Here is an 18,403-nt window from a genome sequence, read left to right on the forward strand (position 1 = left end):
AAAGCGCCATGAGCGCCAGAAGGTTGCAGCGGTGGGCGGGGCTTCCCTCTCCCTTATATAGTGACGGGCCTCGCCGCATGTCGCAGTTCTCTCGCCGGTTGTCGTTTTAGTCGCACCGGAGACTCGCACGGTTGGGAGGCGAACGAGAGAGAGAGGTGGACAGCATGGCGGAGGCAAGCACCTGCAGTATGGAGGTAAAGAGCTGAGGGCGGGAGCGCAATGGCGGCCGCTCTCATTCATAGTAAGGGAGGGGGCGAAGGAAGGAGAGCGAGGAAGTAGGCCGCCATAGGCGGTAATGGGGGGCACGGGGCCGGCGTGATGAGGGGAAGGGGCCGCTATCGTGATTAGGGCCGGGGGCCGCGATAGTAGCCTCCGGCAGCTGTCCCCGCCCACATGCCGGTAACAAAGGGCGGCCTTGTGTGCGCCCCACGTGTGCGGCTCCGGCCTGTGGGAATGGCGCGCTGTGTCAGGCCGCATGGTGCTGCCCTGTGCGGGGCCTAGTGCTGAGCCGGGGCTGAGCTGCTATCAGCCACTGGGCAGGGATCCGGGGGGCTCCTACTGATGGAGGGAAGAGACTGTCCAGACCCCTCATACTGACCGGGGGGCTACAGAGCCCCTCACCAGTCCTACTGATGGAGGGGAGGGACTGTCCAGGCCCCTCATACTGACCGGGGGGCTACAGAGCCCTCACCAGTCCTACTGATGGAGGGGAGGGACTGTTCAGGCCCCTCATACTGACCGGGGGGCTACAGGGCCCGCACCAGTCCTACTGATGAAGGGAGGGACTGTTCAGGCCCCTCATACTGACCGGGGGGCTACACAGCCCCTCACCAGTCCTACTGATGGAGGGGAGGGACTGTTCAGACCCCTCATACTGACCGGGGGGCTACAGAGCCCCTCACCAGTCCTACTGATGGAGGGGAGGGACTGTTCAGACCCCTCATACTGACCGGGGGGCTACAGAGCCCCTCACCAGTCCTACTGATGGAGGGGAGGGACTGTTCAGACCCCTCATACTGACCGGGGGGGCTACAGAGCCCCTCACCAGTCCTACTGATGGAGGGGAGGGACTGTTCAGACCCCTCATACTGACCGGGGGGCTACAGAGCCCCTCACCAGTCCTACTGATGGAGGGGAGGGACTGTTCAGACCCCTCATACTGACCGGGGGGCTACAGAGCCCCTCACCAGTCCTACTGATGGAGGGAAGGGACTGTTCAGACCCCTCATACTGACCGGAGGGCTACAGAGCCCCTCACCAGTCCTACTGATGGAGGGGAGGGACTGTCCAGGCCCCTCATACTGACCGGAGGGCTACAGAGCCCCTCACCAGTCCTACTGATGGAGGGAAGGGACTGTCCAGACCCCTCATACTGACCGGGGGGCTACAGAGCCCCTCACCAGTCCTACTGATGGAGGGGAGGGACTGTTCAGGCCCCTCATACTGACCGGGGGGCTACAGAGCCCCTCACCAGTCCTACTGATGGAGGGGAGGGACTGTTCAGGCCCCTCATACTGACCGGGGGGCTACAGGGCCCGCACCAGTCCTACTGATGGAGGAGAGGGACTGTTCAGGCCCCTCATACTGACCGGGGGGTTACAGGGCCCGCACCAGTCCTACTGATGGAGGAGAGGGACTGTTCAGGCCCCTCATACTGACCGGGGGGTTACAGGGCCCGCACCAGTCCTACTGATGAAGGGAGGGACTGTTCAGGCCCCTCATACTGACCGGGGGGCTACACAGCCCCTCACCAGTCCTACTGATGGAGGGGAGGGACTGTCCAGGCCCCTCATACTGACCGGGGGGGCTACAGAGTCCCTCACCAGTCCTACTGATGGAGGGAAGGGACTGTCCAGACCCCTCATACTGACCGGGGGGGCTACAGAGTCCCTCACCAGTCCTACTGATGGAGGGAAGGGACTGTCCAGACCCCTCATACTGACCGGGGGGCTACAGAGCCCTCACCAGTCCTACTGATGGAGGGGAGGGACTGTTCAGGCCCCTCATACTGACCGGGGGGCTACAGGGCCCGCACCAGTCCTACTGATGAAGGGAGGGACTGTTCAGGCCCCTCATACTGACCGGGGGGCTACACAGCCCCTCACCAGTCCTACTGATGGAGGGGAGGGACTGTCCAGGCCCCTCATACTGACCGGGGGGCTACGGAGCCCCTCACCAGTCCTACTGATGGAGGGAAGGGACTGCTCAGACCCTCCTCCTGAGGTGCAATTATGGAATCTGGTAAGATTCTACCCTCTCCCTTAAATAAAAATCAGTTTCTTTATAGATTACAACCCCCCCCCCCCCCCCCATGGGATAGGTTAGAATGTGTTCAGGTGGTCTGTCTCCGCCCCCCTATGTGCTTGGGACCAGACCCTCTATACATTTCCTAACACTGATGGGTTTGTAGTAAGTTACAGGGCTTGGTGATAACTTCCTGAATGATGGTGGTATGATGAAACCTCCATGTTCTCTATTGATGGGATGATGGTGGTTGGCTTCTCCTGTGAGGATTGGAGTCAGGTCTGAATGTGGAGGTCAAGCATGCCCACCTCCTATTCGGCATCTATGGGACCCCCGGAGATGGCCAAGTGTAGTGAGCTCTTAAAGCCCCGCTTTCAGGTTATAGTAATTGACTATTAGCTGGCCAATTACGGTAACTTAGGACTTTACATGGGATGGTGGTGTGCTGGGTATCGCTCTTGCTGCAGCTATTACCTGTCCATGCTCTGCTAGAAGGTCCAGGAATAATATTTCTAGTGAGGATGTAACATCAGATACCCACTGTCGTGGGCAAAGTTAAGGGAAGCGGTCACCAGGCTGGTCCCATATGAGGGTGGTCTGGTGGGCATCGCCTTGATCCAGCAGCTGTATCTAAGGGCTGGATGGTATTCTTGCCTCATATGGGACCAACCTGGTGCACCTAGATGTCTACGATCGGCTCCTATAAAGCTCCTCCACTAACCCACCCCTGCTGTACTGGTGCAGTAGCACCTTGTAGGTGTAGTGAACGGGGCAGCTATTGGTCTGTTGGGATACGTTTCTTGTACAATTTCTCACCCTAGGTCTCATATGCCACACTCCTTCCCCGGAGCCATTGTGAAAAGTTGCATATCCATCATCTAGGTCTATAGTCTTTGGTGCATTTACACTGCACACTTTTAAAAGAAACCTCTTGGCAGCACACGTGCCGCCGAGAACAATTGTATCCTATGTGCACAGTGATCTATTAACAATTGTTCTGTGTGCAATGGGATACTGAAGGGAATCTCTGTAGGATCAACCCTCCTGAGCAGTCTATGTGGGCACGCATTGAACGGTGACTAACAGATCTGCAAGTTTTATGTAAATGATCCGGTGAGATCTCTGGGAGGGGCACAGATCTCCCGCCTAGTCTCTTCGGGGAGTTGATCCTGCTGACCGATGCATGCTGTTTGGCTACCGGGCATGTAATGTAAATGCACCTGTTAGTTTTTGCCCTTCTTTCTGCCCTATGACATTACTTTGGGATCGGAGCTTAATACAATGTCTTTCCTTGTCACTTTCTCCTAGAACTTTGTAGCCAAGTTGGCCAATGGAATGAACTTGTCGTCTGCAGTAGAAGATGTAAATATCCTTTACACAGGGCTACGGAGGTTTTATGTAGAGCGCCCCGTACACTTTGGTGCAGACCATGGGGGTCCTGGTTTCCAAACCGGGCTCATTCCTCGCAGAAACCTGCACATATCGGCCATAGGGTGACAGGGGTGAGGGTAGAGCCCCCTTCTACTAACACTGATAGGCAACTTTCACATTGGTCGTCCAGTCTCCTGTTTTACTGCACTGTCCCCAAGTACATCACTCCCTATTTTGGAACTTGCTCCACGGGCTTAAAGGGGTATTCCCATATCTCAGTAAGTGATGGCATGTAAATATACAATCACTTAGTGGTGGTACTAGAGGTCAGAATGGAGGGTCCCAGCCTTGTCCCTCGTCCCCTTCACATGGACACTATTTGCACTATTCAAGGGAATAGGACCGGCTGGGAAACAAAGGGATCTAGTGCTGGTGTCCCAAGAGGTCACGTCTCCACCTATCATTAAGTGATGGCATGTGGTCACTTACTTGAGTTGGGAATACCACTTTAATTCAGCTGGGGTCCAAAAAAAAAGACCCTTCACGGTCTTCCGTGCATCTGTCCTAGAAATGTGAGGATGACTATAATCTCGGTTCTGGAGATGATTGCTGATCTTCCACCATCTCTTTGATCAGGTTTCCTGTACACAACCAGAGAGCACAGTGAAGCCTTCAGCAGAAGAAATGACCTCTAAAGATTACTATTTTGACTCGTATGCACATTTTGGCATCCACGAGGTAAGCCTTCTACTTTCTGGGCTAACACAATGGTTTATTTTATATTCGAGTGTTCAGTCTCCTAATGGGCTTTATGGCTTCATTGCAGGAAATGTTAAAGGATGAAGTTCGGACGCTGACCTACCGCAACTCCATGTTCCACAACAGACACCTGTTTAAGGATAAGGTTGTCCTGGATGTCGGGAGCGGGACGGGGATCCTCTGCATGTTTGCAGCTAAGGCCGGAGCAAAGAAGGTTATTGGGGTAAGGATCTATTTGCTCAGTATTACATGTACAATGCACAGCACTGTGCAATAGAGGCAAGGCCTAACCATGGCCATCTAAGGCTGGGTTCACATTGCGTTAGTGCAATCCGTTCAGCGGATACGCTAACGCAATGTCCAAAAAGGGATTGCGTTTGGCAATCCTGCTAGCGCAAGCAGCGTTTGAGGTCTGTCCGAAACTAACGGGACATCGCAGACGCATGCCAAAAATGGCATGCGTTAGGGATCCGTTAGCACATTGCAGTCAATGGGTGCGCTAACGGATCCGTTACATAGCGTTAATTGTGACAATTGCGCCATGTAACGGAGTCCGTGAGTGGACACCCACTAACGCAATGTGAACCTAGCCTTAGGCTACCTCATCCTTTAATGAGACCCAGAGATCTGAAAAAAAAAAACACACAACCATATTAATCTGCAGACTAATAGTGCTGCCGGGTGGAAACAATCTCTATTCCCTCTTCAGGCAGCGATCCAGTTCTCTCTCCGATTCATTGAAGATCAGACATGTCACCTCCACTAATGAATAGCTAATTATCAATTAAACTTGTTGGATTGTTGGTAAACCAGATCTGTAATTCCCGCTTTTCTTGTTTATAGATCGAGTGCTCAAGTATCTCTGACTACGCGATCAAGATCGTCAAGGCAAACAAACTGGATCACAGTAAGATAATCGTTCCAGGCTTGCTAGCTGTGTAATGATGGAGAATCTATTTATGGATTTGCTGTATCCGTCATCTGAGGCTGAAACTTTGTGTGATGTTTGTACAGTTGTAACGATCATCAAAGGGAAAGTGGAAGAAGTGGAGCTGCCTGTGGAGAAGGTGGACATAATAATCAGTGAGTGGATGGGCTACTGTCTGTTCTACGAGTCCATGCTGAACACGGTAATCTACGCCCGGGATAAATGGCTGGTAAGTCCCGCATCTCCAAGCTGCACATTTGCGTTTATCAAGTAACCATCTTCATTTTTTTTATATTGACTTAAATCTATTAGTTCAACCATTTTTTTTTTTTTTTTTTTATATCTCCCCCTTCAGACACCCGATGGCCTTATATTCCCTGATCGTGCCACTCTGTATGTGACAGCTATTGAAGACAGACAGTACAAAGACTACAAAATTCACTGTAAGTCGTCTCCTTGCGCATGGTGATTGACCCCTCCAGCTTCTCGCATTACAAGGGGTTTCCAAACAACCCAGACACCTGAAATTATGCAAGTTTTATCTGTATAGATTTATTTTGCAATCTTTGTTGCTCAGCAAACATCTTCCATCGATGCGGATAGTCTGCAATCCACCAACTATGGCTCGCCCCTTCCCAGTATAAATCGCCCTGTGCAGACACTGTCCATTGCTTTGGATCAGTTAGGGACTCGATGCAGCGCCTCTTGTGAACCTTTTGTGACATCCTATGAAATAATTCTGAAACGGAAGGGGTCATGTTTTATTAAAACACCATGCACTCACTGAGTAACACTGAGACTTGATCTAACTCCGTAGTATGAGGCTGTAGAGAATCTGCGGCCCCCATTCTTGGGGGTCCTTAATAGTTCTGTAATGAATACTCTTTTGTTATAAAACCTAAACACACTTTATCTTTCAGGGTGGGAGAACGTCTATGGATTTGACATGTCCTGTATTAAAGATGTCGCCATCAAAGAGCCTCTAGTTGATGTTGTTGACCCCAAACAGCAGGTCACAAATGCATGTCTCATCAAGGTTTGTATACCGCCATACCATTATCAGCTCTTAGTAAAAAGTGCTATTCCAATGTTGGTACCATCGGTGGTGTGACTAACTCTCCCAAACTTCAGATGTGGGGGTGTAAAGTGTCCGGATTGTTGTATGTTAACACCGCCAGGTGTCCGGCTGAAACTTATTCCACTCTCCCTACTGAGACTATGTGCTCGGTGAGCCAAGCAGAGCTCGCATGAGTATGGGGATGGATGGCTTATTGTTTATAGCTGCACGGATTACTGCTATTATTGCAATTAAACATCTATTGATGCAGCAAACCTCAGTGTCAACCATGGAGTTCCTATAAATGTGTCCTATGTATTGAAATGCAGAGCTGTGGTGCGCAGCTGTCCAGATATTAATGCTTTTCTGATTCTAGGAAGTGGATATCTACACGGTAAAGGTGGATGACCTGAGCTTCACATCTCCATTCTGCCTCCAAGTGAAGAGGAACGACTACATCCATGCCCTGGTCGCTTATTTCAACATCGAGTTCACACGTTGTCATAAGAGGACGGGCTTCTCTACTAGTAAGTGCTTTTAGAGGGTCACTGATGCTTTATTCCCCCTTTCACACACCTTTTTTTCATGTTTTCCTTCCCTGCCCCATCAATCCAGCCATATAAAGATTTGTGTGGGGTGTTTTTTTTTTTTTTTTTTTTTTTTTTTTTTTTTTGGACAAGCTGTAATTTTGAATGATGCCATTGATTTTACAAAGTACAGTGAAATTGCAAAAAAATCAATTCCACAGTAGTCTATCTACCATGTTCACTATATGGAAAAACTGACCTAGCAATGTGATTCCCCAGGTCAGTATCTACTATATAATTGTCTAAGGGTCACTTCTGTCTGTCACAGATATTCATTGGTCGTGGCCCCTGTCTGTCATGGAAATCCAAGTCTCTGATTGGTCGTGGGCGTTTTGCCACAACAATCAGCGACCGGCAGCAAAATGGCCACTCCTTCCTCCCCCGCAGTCAGTGTCCGCTCCATACTCTCCTCCAGTCAGCACTCATACAGGGTTAATGGGCCTCGTTATGCCGCGGTGTAACGCACTCCATTAACGCAGCTATTAACCCTGTGTGACAAACTTTTTACTATTGATGATGTGTATGCAGCATCAATAGTAAAAAAGATCTAATGTTACAAATAATAAAAAAAGTTATTTTCACCCTCCGTGGCGCGCTATATACTACGTGGCCACTGTTGTATACTGTTTGGCCACTGTTGTATACTGTTTGGCCTGTAACGCATCGGTTATTCAAGAATATGTTGTGGCCTGTGCAATATACTATGTGGCTGCTATATACATATTCTAGAATACCCGATGCGTTAGAATCTGGCCACCATCTAGTGGGCAAATAAATACCAAACCTCATATAGTTTACTTAGTAGATATCTTTTGTATGATGCCATTTTACAAGACCCTTAGCATCTCAATTTTTTTTGCAATTTGGGTCTGAGTAATGGCTTATTTCTTGTGCCCTGAGCTTTTTTTTTTTTTGTCCCTTTAAGTCTTGAATCTGCAATTGTCTATGCTATACAAAGTCAGGCCGAAGCCCTGCTATGTATGACAAAAATCACGATCTATGAATGCTGACATTCACAGATGTACCATGATCAGCGCATGAGTCTTCTGCAAACCCCTGGCTGTCCTAAACGTATTGGTGCTTCCTGATCGTGTGATGGGGGCACCATTATATGGAACTTGTGACTTTCTGCTGCCTTGTGTTAAATCCTGCTATTCATGATTGCAGGAATTAACTGGTGGTGCGGGTGCAGCTCCAATCCACCCACGGCTGTTAAATGCACATGACGGCTGATTAACTGAGCTATCATGTGCGGGAAAGATGAGGGCTCCGTGTCAAAGTTGGGTACACAACATATGACATAACTGTCATTAAATCCTGAAGGTGTTAAAAAAAAAAAAGCCACAATCCCTTGGTCTTGTTTTCTGTGTAAACTTCAGATGCACAAAATGCTCCTCCTGCATCTTCCAACTTTTAGAATCTGTGATGAAACTGCATCTTTTCTACAATTTTCACTACATTGCAGCAAAACTCTTACCATCTTTTTTTTTTCTGCATGATAGCCCAAAAATGCAGTTTTGGCACCAATATAGTGATAAGATTAGATGAATTGTTTTATATTTTTAATTAAAGTAACTTGATGCTTTGTCTAATAAGCAAACAAGAAGTCCATTTATCTTAAAACATGGCTGAAGGGTCTCCTTAAGACACAAGAGCCCAATCCATCCAAGTATATGTTCCTGCCTAACATTATCTTGGTTTTTTTTCAGGCCCAGAGTCTCCTTACACTCACTGGAAGCAGACGGTCTTCTACATGGAGGACTACTTGACTGTTAAGACCGGGGAGGAGATATTTGGAACAATAGGCATGAAGCCAAATGCCAAGAACAACGTAAGTTTTGTGTTACTTGATGGGAACCTGTCTGTTGTCTTGAGCTGCCTGGACAATAAGAAACGTGAGAGTCTAGACCACAATCATTTGGGTCTAATCACAGTTGGGGAAGAATTGGGCATGTCCTCCTTGTACCCAGCTTGATTCTCGAAGCCCTTTTACATGCCAGGAGTGTAAGGGTATGTGCACACGTTGCGGATTCTGCTGTGGATTTTTCCGCAGCGGATTTGGAAAATCCGCAGTGCAAAACCACTGCAGTTTTCACTGCAGATTTTCATGCGGTTTCTTGTGCGGATTCCTCTGCGGGTTTTCAACTGCAGTTTCCTATTGGTGCATGTTGAAAACCGCTGCGGAATCCGTACAAAGAAGTGACATGCTCCTTTTTTTCCGCAGCAAATCCGTGCGGATTTTTCCGCATTGTGGGCACAGTGGTTTTTGATTTCCATAGGTTTACATTGTACTGTAAGCCATATGGAAAACTGCTGCGGATCCGCAGCAAAAACCGCAATGTGTGCACATACCCTAAATCTTCCTGAGACTGATGCCACTTATTCCTGCTTTTCTCTTTACAGCGAGACTTGGATTTCACCATGGACATCGACTTCAAAGGTCAGCTCTGCGAATTGTCCTGTTCCACAGACTACAGAATGCGCTGATACAAAGACATCGAAACCATCTGACCAGGCAGAAGAAAACAATGCATCAAGTTATACATTAGCTGTGTGGTTTTACTTACATATAGCATACATTTTTTTTTTTTTTTAAACTCCCTGCTGTCTTCCTCAGTGGGGTAGAATACCTTTTTAGCGCCCCCTTCTGGACCAGTCTTTAAACTGGTGCTTTGGCCACACCGCTGACTCGGTCTTGACCTCCCTCATGGCGTGAGGTGGGAACATCATTTAGCTTTAGAAATCTGGCGTAACGCCGTGTAAATACTAGTCATGAACGGGTTTTGTTCACCGTCCTTTTAAACTGTTACCAGGCCTTGCTAAGACCGCAGGTGCCGCTATGATAAAGGCCTCCGTGCCCTTATGGAGCCGCCTGCAGCTATTGGCAATGCCTAAAGAACCGTTTGAGCAAACGGGGACTGCTGCGTCCCCCTTACACTATAGATGGACTCCCCTTCCCCCCTCCCAAGGGTTGGTCATCGCATTCGTCTTCTACAGTACCTCCTACTAAGCATATCTCTTCCGTTTCCAAAACCGCAGAAGCCATCAACCTGTCTGGATGCTGCTGGAATGAAAGGGAAGGACTGTCAGGACTCGATGTGGACACATCGGTCGCTCCTAATCACAAGCGGTGTTCGTCTCCTATAGACGCTCCCCCCCCCCCTCTCCACGTCATTACATGGAGCGGTGGCCTCATAATCTGCCATTTTGTAAGGATTTGTACGTCCTCTTCAGATACAGACTCAGAAAGGTGTTATTTTTTTGTTTTACAGATCGGTTGTCCATTGTGACCTTCATAAGTTATGGTTTTTATATGGTTACATTCATAAAGAAATTAAAAAGTGAACTGTGACGTGGTCTTCTGGTTCTTCTATTTGTGAAATCAAGTCGTCAGGGTTTTGGGGTAAAGAAATCTGCACCAAATGAGGGGTCACAACTTATACACTGTATTAGAGCTGTGGACATTAGAGACCTTTCGCTCCTCCACCTTCCTTCTGAGGATGCTCCATAGCAGTGTTCCCCAACTCCGGTCCTCAAGAGCCACCAACAGGTCATGTTTTCAGGATTTCCTTAGTATTGCACAGGTGATTGCCTGTCCAGGTGATGCAATTATCACCTGTGCAATACTAAGGAAATCCTGAAAACATAACCTGTTGGTGGCTCTTGAGGATCTGAGTTGGGGAACACTGTTCCATAGAGTTTAGGTCTGGAGACATGCTTTGTCAGTCCAGTTCCCCCCCCTAGTTTCTTCAGCAAGGCATCTCCTTGGTGTGCCTATCATGTCGGAATACTGCCCTGTGGCCCAGTGTTTTTTTTTGTTTTTTTTTTAAGGGAGGGGATCATGCTCTGCTTCAGTGTCATAGTGCATGGTTCTGTCAATGGACTCCTCACAGCTGGCAACACATGCAGCCCCAAACCATGACACTCCCACCATCATGCTTGACTGTAGGTAGGACACTTGGTTTTTGTGCTCACCTTTTTCAGATCCTCAGAGTTCTTTGCCATCAGGAGCCATGCTGAACTTCCAGGGACCGGTATGAGTGACACCAAATGTTACACACCCGAGCCCTTGTAACACTAATGGACACCGGGGAGGGAAAACTGATAATTGGGCACAATTAGGGGTGTACTCACTTTTGTTGCCTGCAGTTTGGACATTTAAAGCTGTGAGTTATTTAGAGGTCACCAAATTTAGTGTTATACAAGCCGTACACTATGAAAGTGTCAGATCCTCAGTGTGGTCCCATGAAAAGATACAGCAAAATATTTACAAAAATGTCAGGGGTGTACTCAGTTTTGTGACATACTGTAAGCGCCCAGCTCAGATATACTCTCCTCCACACTGATAGTAAAACACAAAGAAGGAAAAGTCATGGAAGAAAATGTTTCAAAAAGTCTGGAGTTACGAGCCACGTGCAGAAATTCCAGCTTCAGCTACTATCTGTGAGGTCATTAATGGTCGTCTGAGGAATGCCGCACTGAAGGAACTCTGGCAAATCATCAAGATCCACTGCTGGCAGCTCCTATGTGACCAATGACGTCCCAGATGTGGTCGCTGGGAATCGAGTCTGGAGACACAACTGGCGGCCTGGTGTTGAAAAAATGAAAGCACCACTGGTTCCACCACAAAAGTAATGTGACGCTGAGCTGTTAGTACCTGCAATGAGGAATCTGGCTACCCTACATGGAGCCACTAGGGAGCAGGATTGGTGTGAGGAGAAGGCCTCTTCATGGCATTGCCCACGTGGTCTCCAGACATCACTGCATCCAAGACCAGAGACCTGGACATACCGTATACACCTGCTGTTAGTACACTGACTCATTGCTGTTTGTTTTTTTTTCCCCACATGGCAAAAAACATTACAGTTCTACAAGAATGTAAAACAATAAACACGGAGATCCGTCAAACTAAAACCAACTTCTTCACTCCTAAACCTTCACGAAGCGCATCAACTTACCGAATTCAGACAGTGAGAAACGCAGAAATAAATATTTTATTGTTGCCCTCAGTATAGTTGAAAGTTACAGTTTTACTTTAACACACGAAAAAAAAAAAGCTTAATTGTGGGGCGCCGGGCAGACTGACGCTTCGTCTGCGGGGTGCCGGGCAGGCTCACGCTTCGTCTGCGGGGTGCCGGGCAGGCTCACGCTTCGTCTGCGGGGTGCCGGGCAGGCTCACGCTTCGTCTGCGGGGTGCCGGGCAGGCTCACGCTTCGTCTGCGGGGTGCCGGGCAGGCTCACGCTTCGTCTGCGGGGTGCCGGGCAGGCTCACGCTTCGTCTGCGGGGTGCCGGGCAGGCTCACGCTTCGTCTGCGGGGTGCCGGGCAGGCTCACGCTTCGTCTGCGGGGTGCCGGGCAGGCTCACGCTTCGTCTGCGGGGTGCCGGGCAGGCTCACGCTTCGTCTGCGGGGTGCCGGGCAGGCTCACGCTTCGTCTGCGGGGTGCCGGGCAGGCTCACGCTTCGTCTGCGGGGTGCCGGGCAGGCTCACGCTTCGTCTGCGGGGTGCCGGGCAGGCTCACGCTTCGTCTGCGGGGTGCCGGGCAGGCTCACGCTTCGTCTGCGGGGTGCCGGGCAGGCTCACGCTTCGTCTTCAGGGTGCCGGGCAGTCTCACGCTTCGTCTGCGGGGTGCCGGGCAGGCTCACGCTTCGTCTGCAGGGCTCCGGGCAGGCTCACGCTTCGTCTGCGGGGCGCCGGGCAGGCTCACGCTTCGTCTGCGGGGCGCCAGGCAGTCTGGCGCTTCGTCTGCGGGGTGCCGGGCAGTCTGGCGCTCCGTCTGCGGGGTGCCGGGCAGTCTGGCGCTTCGTCTGCAGGGCTCCGGGCAGGCTCACGCTTCGTCTGCGGGGCGCCAGGCAGTCTGGCGCTTCGTCTGCGGGGCGCCGGGCAGTCTGGTGCTTCATCTGCAGGGTGCCGGGCAGGCTCACGCTTCGTCTGCGGGGCGCCGGGCAGTCTGGCGCTCCGTCTGCGGGGTGCCGGGCAGTCTGGCGCTCCGTCTGCGGGGTGCCGGGCAGTCTGGCGCTTCGTCTGCGGGGTGCCGGGCAGTCTGGCGCTTCGTCTGCGGGGCGCCGGGCAGTCTGGCGCTTCGTCTGCGGGACGCCGGGCAGGCCCACGCTACTTCTCCAGCGGTGCGTAGTTCAGTAGCTTCTCAATGAGGTCCACATGAGAGAGGAGCATCCGGCGGCAGCAGTACCGCTTCAATCCCAGAGCGTCCAGGGCGTCCCTGAGAACAGAGGATCATCCGGTTAGTCGGTGTCTTATTGGAAATCGGTAAAGGCTGAATTCACACGTGATGCACAGATTAGCCTCAACCCAAAGCCAACATTCTCACGCATAGATCAGGACACCAAGTTCCTATGTATTCTTAAGGATAAAATACAAGTGAAGGCCGGCTGTCAGCCCCTTTATTATGTGTAGTCTTTCTGATGCAATAAGACTTGCTTGCTCTGGGGTTGCCTAGGATTTCCTCTTGACGACACCATGGAAACCTCAGAGCAAGCACAGAGTTGGACACATCCACTGCTCATATAAAAGCCTAAGTATTGATTTCTCCAGGGGCTAGTACTGCCGAGTCCTTACCCTTCCGTATACTCGGCCTGCAGGAGACCCAGGTACGCCTCCCATTTGTTTCCAACCACCTTCCCGCAGGTGAAGCATCGGACCGGTATAATCATTCTGCGCCGGTGACAAAAAGCTGGAACAATCACAAAGGAACAGAATTCCATCATTATATCCTCCACTGCAGTTTTTTTCTTCCTTTAGTTTCAGAGATCTGATCCCCTTAAATTAACCCCTCCCCCGCATACGAGTATGCCTGCCCTATGCCAGGTGGGGGAGTATGGCGTGGACTCAGTAGCCGAGCACTGAAACTCATTGCTGGACCCGGGAAGGGTGACTAAAGCGCTGTTTTTTGTTTTTTTTAAACTAGGTCTTGGGGTGCAGGGCCTACCATGGCTATATGTAACGGGAGACCTGTGTGTATCCTCATAGGATTCTCCGGCAATCTGCGTACTTCTGGCCACATGCAGACTAGACGTGTCCTGCCTCGTTCAATTCACGTCTAGTCGGTGTGTGACTGCATATATGAACATCATAGACTTGTGGTGAGGACGCCGGCTATTTATGATAAAAAATACGGAAAGTGAACGCCATAGACTATGATGTCACATGTATGAACGACGGCTCACAGGGGTCTCCAGCCATCATTCATAAGGGGCTTCCTATCAAATTAACACCCAATCTGAAATTCCAAAAATTACATTGCTGTGAATGGCGGTAATCTCATCCCTGCGGTATAGGTTGGCGCTATATATAGGAAATCGGATCACAACTATAATATTTTATACATTGCACTGCTTATAATGTCTACTACAGATCGAGCATTAGATCCTCAGCCTTCTTCCACCCTCCATACTCACCAGACACCTTCAGCTTCCTCCTCTCCTAGCAATGGACAAGGTGCACTCACCAGCAGGCAGGGAACTTTCTGGGCTGGCTGGCTTCTGCGCGCATGCGTGCGATGCAGTTGTTTTTGCAGTTCCTACAGGTTTCCGCCTGGGGGCAGCAGAGGACGCGGATTATTTCAGGCTGCGCGCTGATTATGTAACGCTGACTGTGCAGGTGATGGGCGCTGCTGCATGGTAGGGAAGGAGGGAGAGCTGAGAAAACTAGTAATGATCCCTGGAGCTGTAAATTATAAGTCTGGGACGTGGGTGTCGTTATTGATCATTCATGCCAGAATGCAGATATTTAGGTGGCTCTCACATAAGGTGTGTGAACTTAGCCTAGAGATGCTGACCTGATGGAAATAATCCACCGATGGCTTCCCTCTTAGGATGTTACAATAGTTTCTGTGAGGGAAAAAAAACTTTAGCTTACTTGAATGGAGTTGAAGGGGTTCCCCGATACCTAAAACTAAGTATACGTTTCTGAAACAAACACTTTTTTTTGTAATTCACTTGCTAATTCTCTACCTTTCCCTCCCTGCAGTCACTGCCCACAGCTTCTGTGTCTGCCATTGATTTGAGATGTTCTCTGGAGGTGGCAATGAAAAAGGTAGGGGGGAAAAACCACAGCGCTGCTTCAAGGGGTGCTGCAGCTTCACGCCTCGCGACTTTTTACACTGCCCCGGGACATCATCGGGAAGTGGCGCGGCGCCACATCCCAAAGATTCTTTCACGACATCATGAGGTAGTGGCGCTGCTTCACTCCCCATAGTGTCTTTCACCACTGATTTGGGACATCATCGGGGAGTGGTGTGGCGTCACTCCCCACTGCTTCTTTCACCACTATGGATTCAGGGTATCTTAGGGAGTGGTGTGGCGTCACTCCCCACTGCTTCTTTCACCACTATTGATACAGGGTATCTTAGGGAGTGGTGTGGCGTCACTCCCCACTGCTTCTTTCACCACTATTGATTCAGGCTATCTTAGGGAGTGGTGTGGCGTCACTCCCCACTGCTTCTTTCACCACTATTGATTCAGGGTATCTTAGGGAGTGGTGTGGCGTCACTCCCCACTGCTTCTTTCACCACTATTGATACAGGGTATCTTAGGGAGTGGTGTGGCGTCACTCCCCACTGCTTCTTTCACCACTATTGATACAGGGTATCTTAGGGAGTGGTGTGGCGTCACTCCCCACTGCTTCTTTCACCACTATTGATACAGGGTATCTTAGGGAGTGGTGTGGCGTCACTCCCCACTGCTTCTTTCACCACTATGGATTCAGGGTATCTTAGTGAGTGGTGTGGCGTCACTCCCCACTGCTTCTTTCACCGATATTGATTCAGGGTATCTTAGGGAGTGGTGTGGCGTCACTCCCCAATGCTTCTTTCACCACTATGGATTCAGGGTATCTTAGGGAGTGGTGTGGCGTCACTCCCCACTGCTTCTTTCACCACTATTGATTCAGGCTATCTTAGGGAGTGGTGTGGCGTCACTCCCCACTGCTTCTTTCACCGCTATTGATTCAGGGTATCTTAGGGAGTGGTGTGGCGTCACTCCCCACTGCTTCTTTCACCACTATTGATACAGGGTATCTTAGGGAGTGGTGTTGCGTCACTCCCCACTGCTTCTTTCACCACTATTGATTCAGGGTATCTTAGGGAGTGGTGTGGCGTCACTCCCCACTGTTTCTTTCACCACTATTGATTCAGGCTATCTTAGGGAGTGGTGTGGCGTCACTCCCCACTGCTTCTTTCACCGCTATTGATTCAGGGTATCTTAGGGAGTGGTGTGGCGTCACTCCCCACTGCTTCTTTCACCACTATTGATTCAGGCTATCTTAGGGAGTGGTGTGGCGTCACTCCCCACTGCTTCTTTCACCGCTATTGATTCAGGGTATCTTAGGGAGTGGTGTTGCGTCACTCCCCACTGCTTCTTTCACCACTATTGATACAGGGTATCTTAGGGAGTGGTGTGGCGTCACTCCCCACTGCTTCTTTCACCACTATTGATACAGGGTATCTTAGGGAGTGGTGTGGCGTCACTCCCCACTGCTTCTTTCACCGCTATTGATTCAGGGTATCTTAGGGAGTGGTGTGGCGTCACTCCCCACTGCTTCTTTCACCACTATTGATACAGGGTATCTTAGGGAGTGGTGTGGCGTCACTCCCCACTGCTTCTTTCACCACTATTGATTCAGGGTATCTTAGTGAGTGGTGTGGCGTCACTCCCCACTGCTTCTTTCACCACTATGGATTCAGGGTATCTTAGGGAGTGGTGTTGCGTCACTCCCCACTGCTTCTTTCACCACTATTGATACAGGGTATCTTAGGGAGTGGTGTGGTGTCACTCCCCACTGCTTCTTTCACCACTATTGATACAGGGTATCTTAGTGAGTGGTGTGGCGTCACTCCCCACTGCTTCTTTCACCACTATGGATTCAGGGTATCTTAGGGAGTGGTGTGGCATCACTCCCCACTGCTTCTTTCACCGATATTGATTCAGGGTATCTTAGGGAGTGGTGTGGCGTCACTCCCCACTGCTTCTTTCACCGCTATTGATTCAGGGTATCTTAGGGAGTGGTGTGGCGTCACTCCCCACTGCTTCTTTCACCACTATGGATTCAGGGTATCTTAGGGAGTGGTGTGGCGTCACTCCCCACTGCTTCTTTCACCACTATGGATTCAGGGTATCTTAGGGAGTGGTGTTGCGTCACTCCCCACTGCTTCTTTCACCACTATTGATACAGGGTATCTTAGGGAGTGGTGTGGCGTCACTCCCCACTGCTTCTTTCACCACTATTGATACAGGGTATCTTAGTGAGTGGTGTGGCGTCACTCCCCACTGCTTCTTTCACCACTATGGATTCAGGGTATCTTAGGGAGTGGTGTGGCATCACTCCCCACTGCTTCTTTCACCGATATTGATTCAGGGTATCTTAGGGAGTGGTGTGGCGTCACTCCCCACTGCTTCTTTCACCGCTATTGATTCAGGGTATCTTAGGGAGTGGTGTGGCGTCACTCCCCACTGCTTCATTCACCACTATTGATTCAGGGTATCTTAGGGAGTGGTGTGGCGTCACTCCCCACTGCTTCATTCACCACTATTGATTCAGGGTATCTTAGGGAGTGGTGTGGCGTCACTCCCCACTGCTTCTTTCACCACTATTGATTCAGGGTATCTTAGGGAGTGGTGTGGCGTCACTCCCCACTGCTTCTTTCACCGCTATTGATTCAGGGTATCTTAGGGAGTGGTGTGGCGTCACTCCCCACTGCTTCATTCACCACTATTGATTCAGGGTATCTTAGGGAGTGGTGTGGCGTCACTCCCCACTGCTTCTTTCACCACTATGGATTCAGGGTATCTTAGGGAGTGGTGTGGCGTCACTCCCCACTGCTTCTTTCACCACTATTGATTCAGGCTATCTTAGGGAGTGGTGTGGCGTCACTCCCCACTGCTTCTTTCACCACTATTGAATCAGGCTATCTTAGGGAGTGGTGTGGCGTCACTCCCCACTGCTTCTTTCACCGCTATTGATTCAGGCTATCTTAGGGAGTGGTGTGGCGTCACTTCCCACTGCTTCTTTCACCACTATTGATTCAGGGTATCTTAGGGAGTGGTGTAGCGTCACTCCCCACTGCTTCATTCACCACTATTGATTCAGGGTATCTTAGGGAGTGGTGTGGCGTCACTCCCCACTGCTTCTTTCACCACTATTGATTCAGGGTATCTTAGGGAGTGGTGTGGTGTCACTCCCCACTGCTTCTTTCACCACTATTGATTCTGGATATCTTAGGGAGTGGTGTGGCGTCACTCCCCACTGCTTCTTTCACCACTATTGATTCTGGATATCTTAGGGAGTGGCGCTGCTTTACTCCCCACAGTTCTTTCACCCTCACTGATTCGGGACATCATAAAGGAGTGGCGCGGCGTCACTCTCCACAACTTCTTTCACCGCCATTGATTCGGCACATATTCAGATATCAGTGCTCTTCACTAGAGATGAGAGAACTTGTTTG

The 18,403-nt window shown here is 50.1% G+C and overlaps 1 protein-coding gene across 2 annotated transcripts; it reads left to right on the top strand.

The window, feature by feature from the left end:
* On the top strand, positions 1–10,298 carry PRMT1 (protein arginine methyltransferase 1). Of its 2 annotated transcripts, XM_069742184.1 has the most exons (11): positions 51–194; positions 3,553–3,606; positions 4,252–4,353; positions 4,442–4,597; positions 5,218–5,281; positions 5,389–5,531; positions 5,658–5,745; positions 6,223–6,338; positions 6,736–6,886; positions 8,656–8,777; positions 9,350–10,298. In XM_069742184.1, the coding sequence occupies exons 1-11, from the start codon at positions 165–167 to the stop codon at positions 9,431–9,433; spliced, it is 1,110 nt and encodes a 369-aa protein (XP_069598285.1). In that variant the 5' UTR covers positions 51–164; the 3' UTR covers positions 9,434–10,298. The 2 variants fall into 2 exon arrangements, with proteins under 2 accessions (XP_069598286.1, XP_069598285.1); XM_069742185.1 differs by lacking the exon at positions 3,553–3,606 and having other exon boundaries at positions 1–194.
* Positions 10,299–18,403: the final 8,105 nt, after the last annotated feature.

This window comes from Ranitomeya imitator, chromosome 10 (genome assembly GCF_032444005.1).
Source record: "Ranitomeya imitator isolate aRanImi1 chromosome 10, aRanImi1.pri, whole genome shotgun sequence".
Taxonomy (NCBI): domain Eukaryota; kingdom Metazoa; phylum Chordata; class Amphibia; order Anura; family Dendrobatidae; genus Ranitomeya; species Ranitomeya imitator.

What these genes read in the sequence shown, in the direction of transcription:
- PRMT1 (XM_069742184.1), top strand. Translation starts at nt 165, where the DNA reads ATGGCGGAGGCAAGCACCTGCAGTATGGAG. An exon ending in CAAGCACCTGCAGTATGGAG is followed by an intron (nt 195 to 3,552) that starts GTAAAGAGCTGA and finishes ACTTTCTCCTAG; the next exon opens with AACTTTGTAGCCAAGTTGGC. An exon ending in GAGCAAAGAAGGTTATTGGG is followed by an intron (nt 4,598 to 5,217) that starts GTAAGGATCTAT and finishes TCTTGTTTATAG; the next exon opens with ATCGAGTGCTCAAGTATCTC.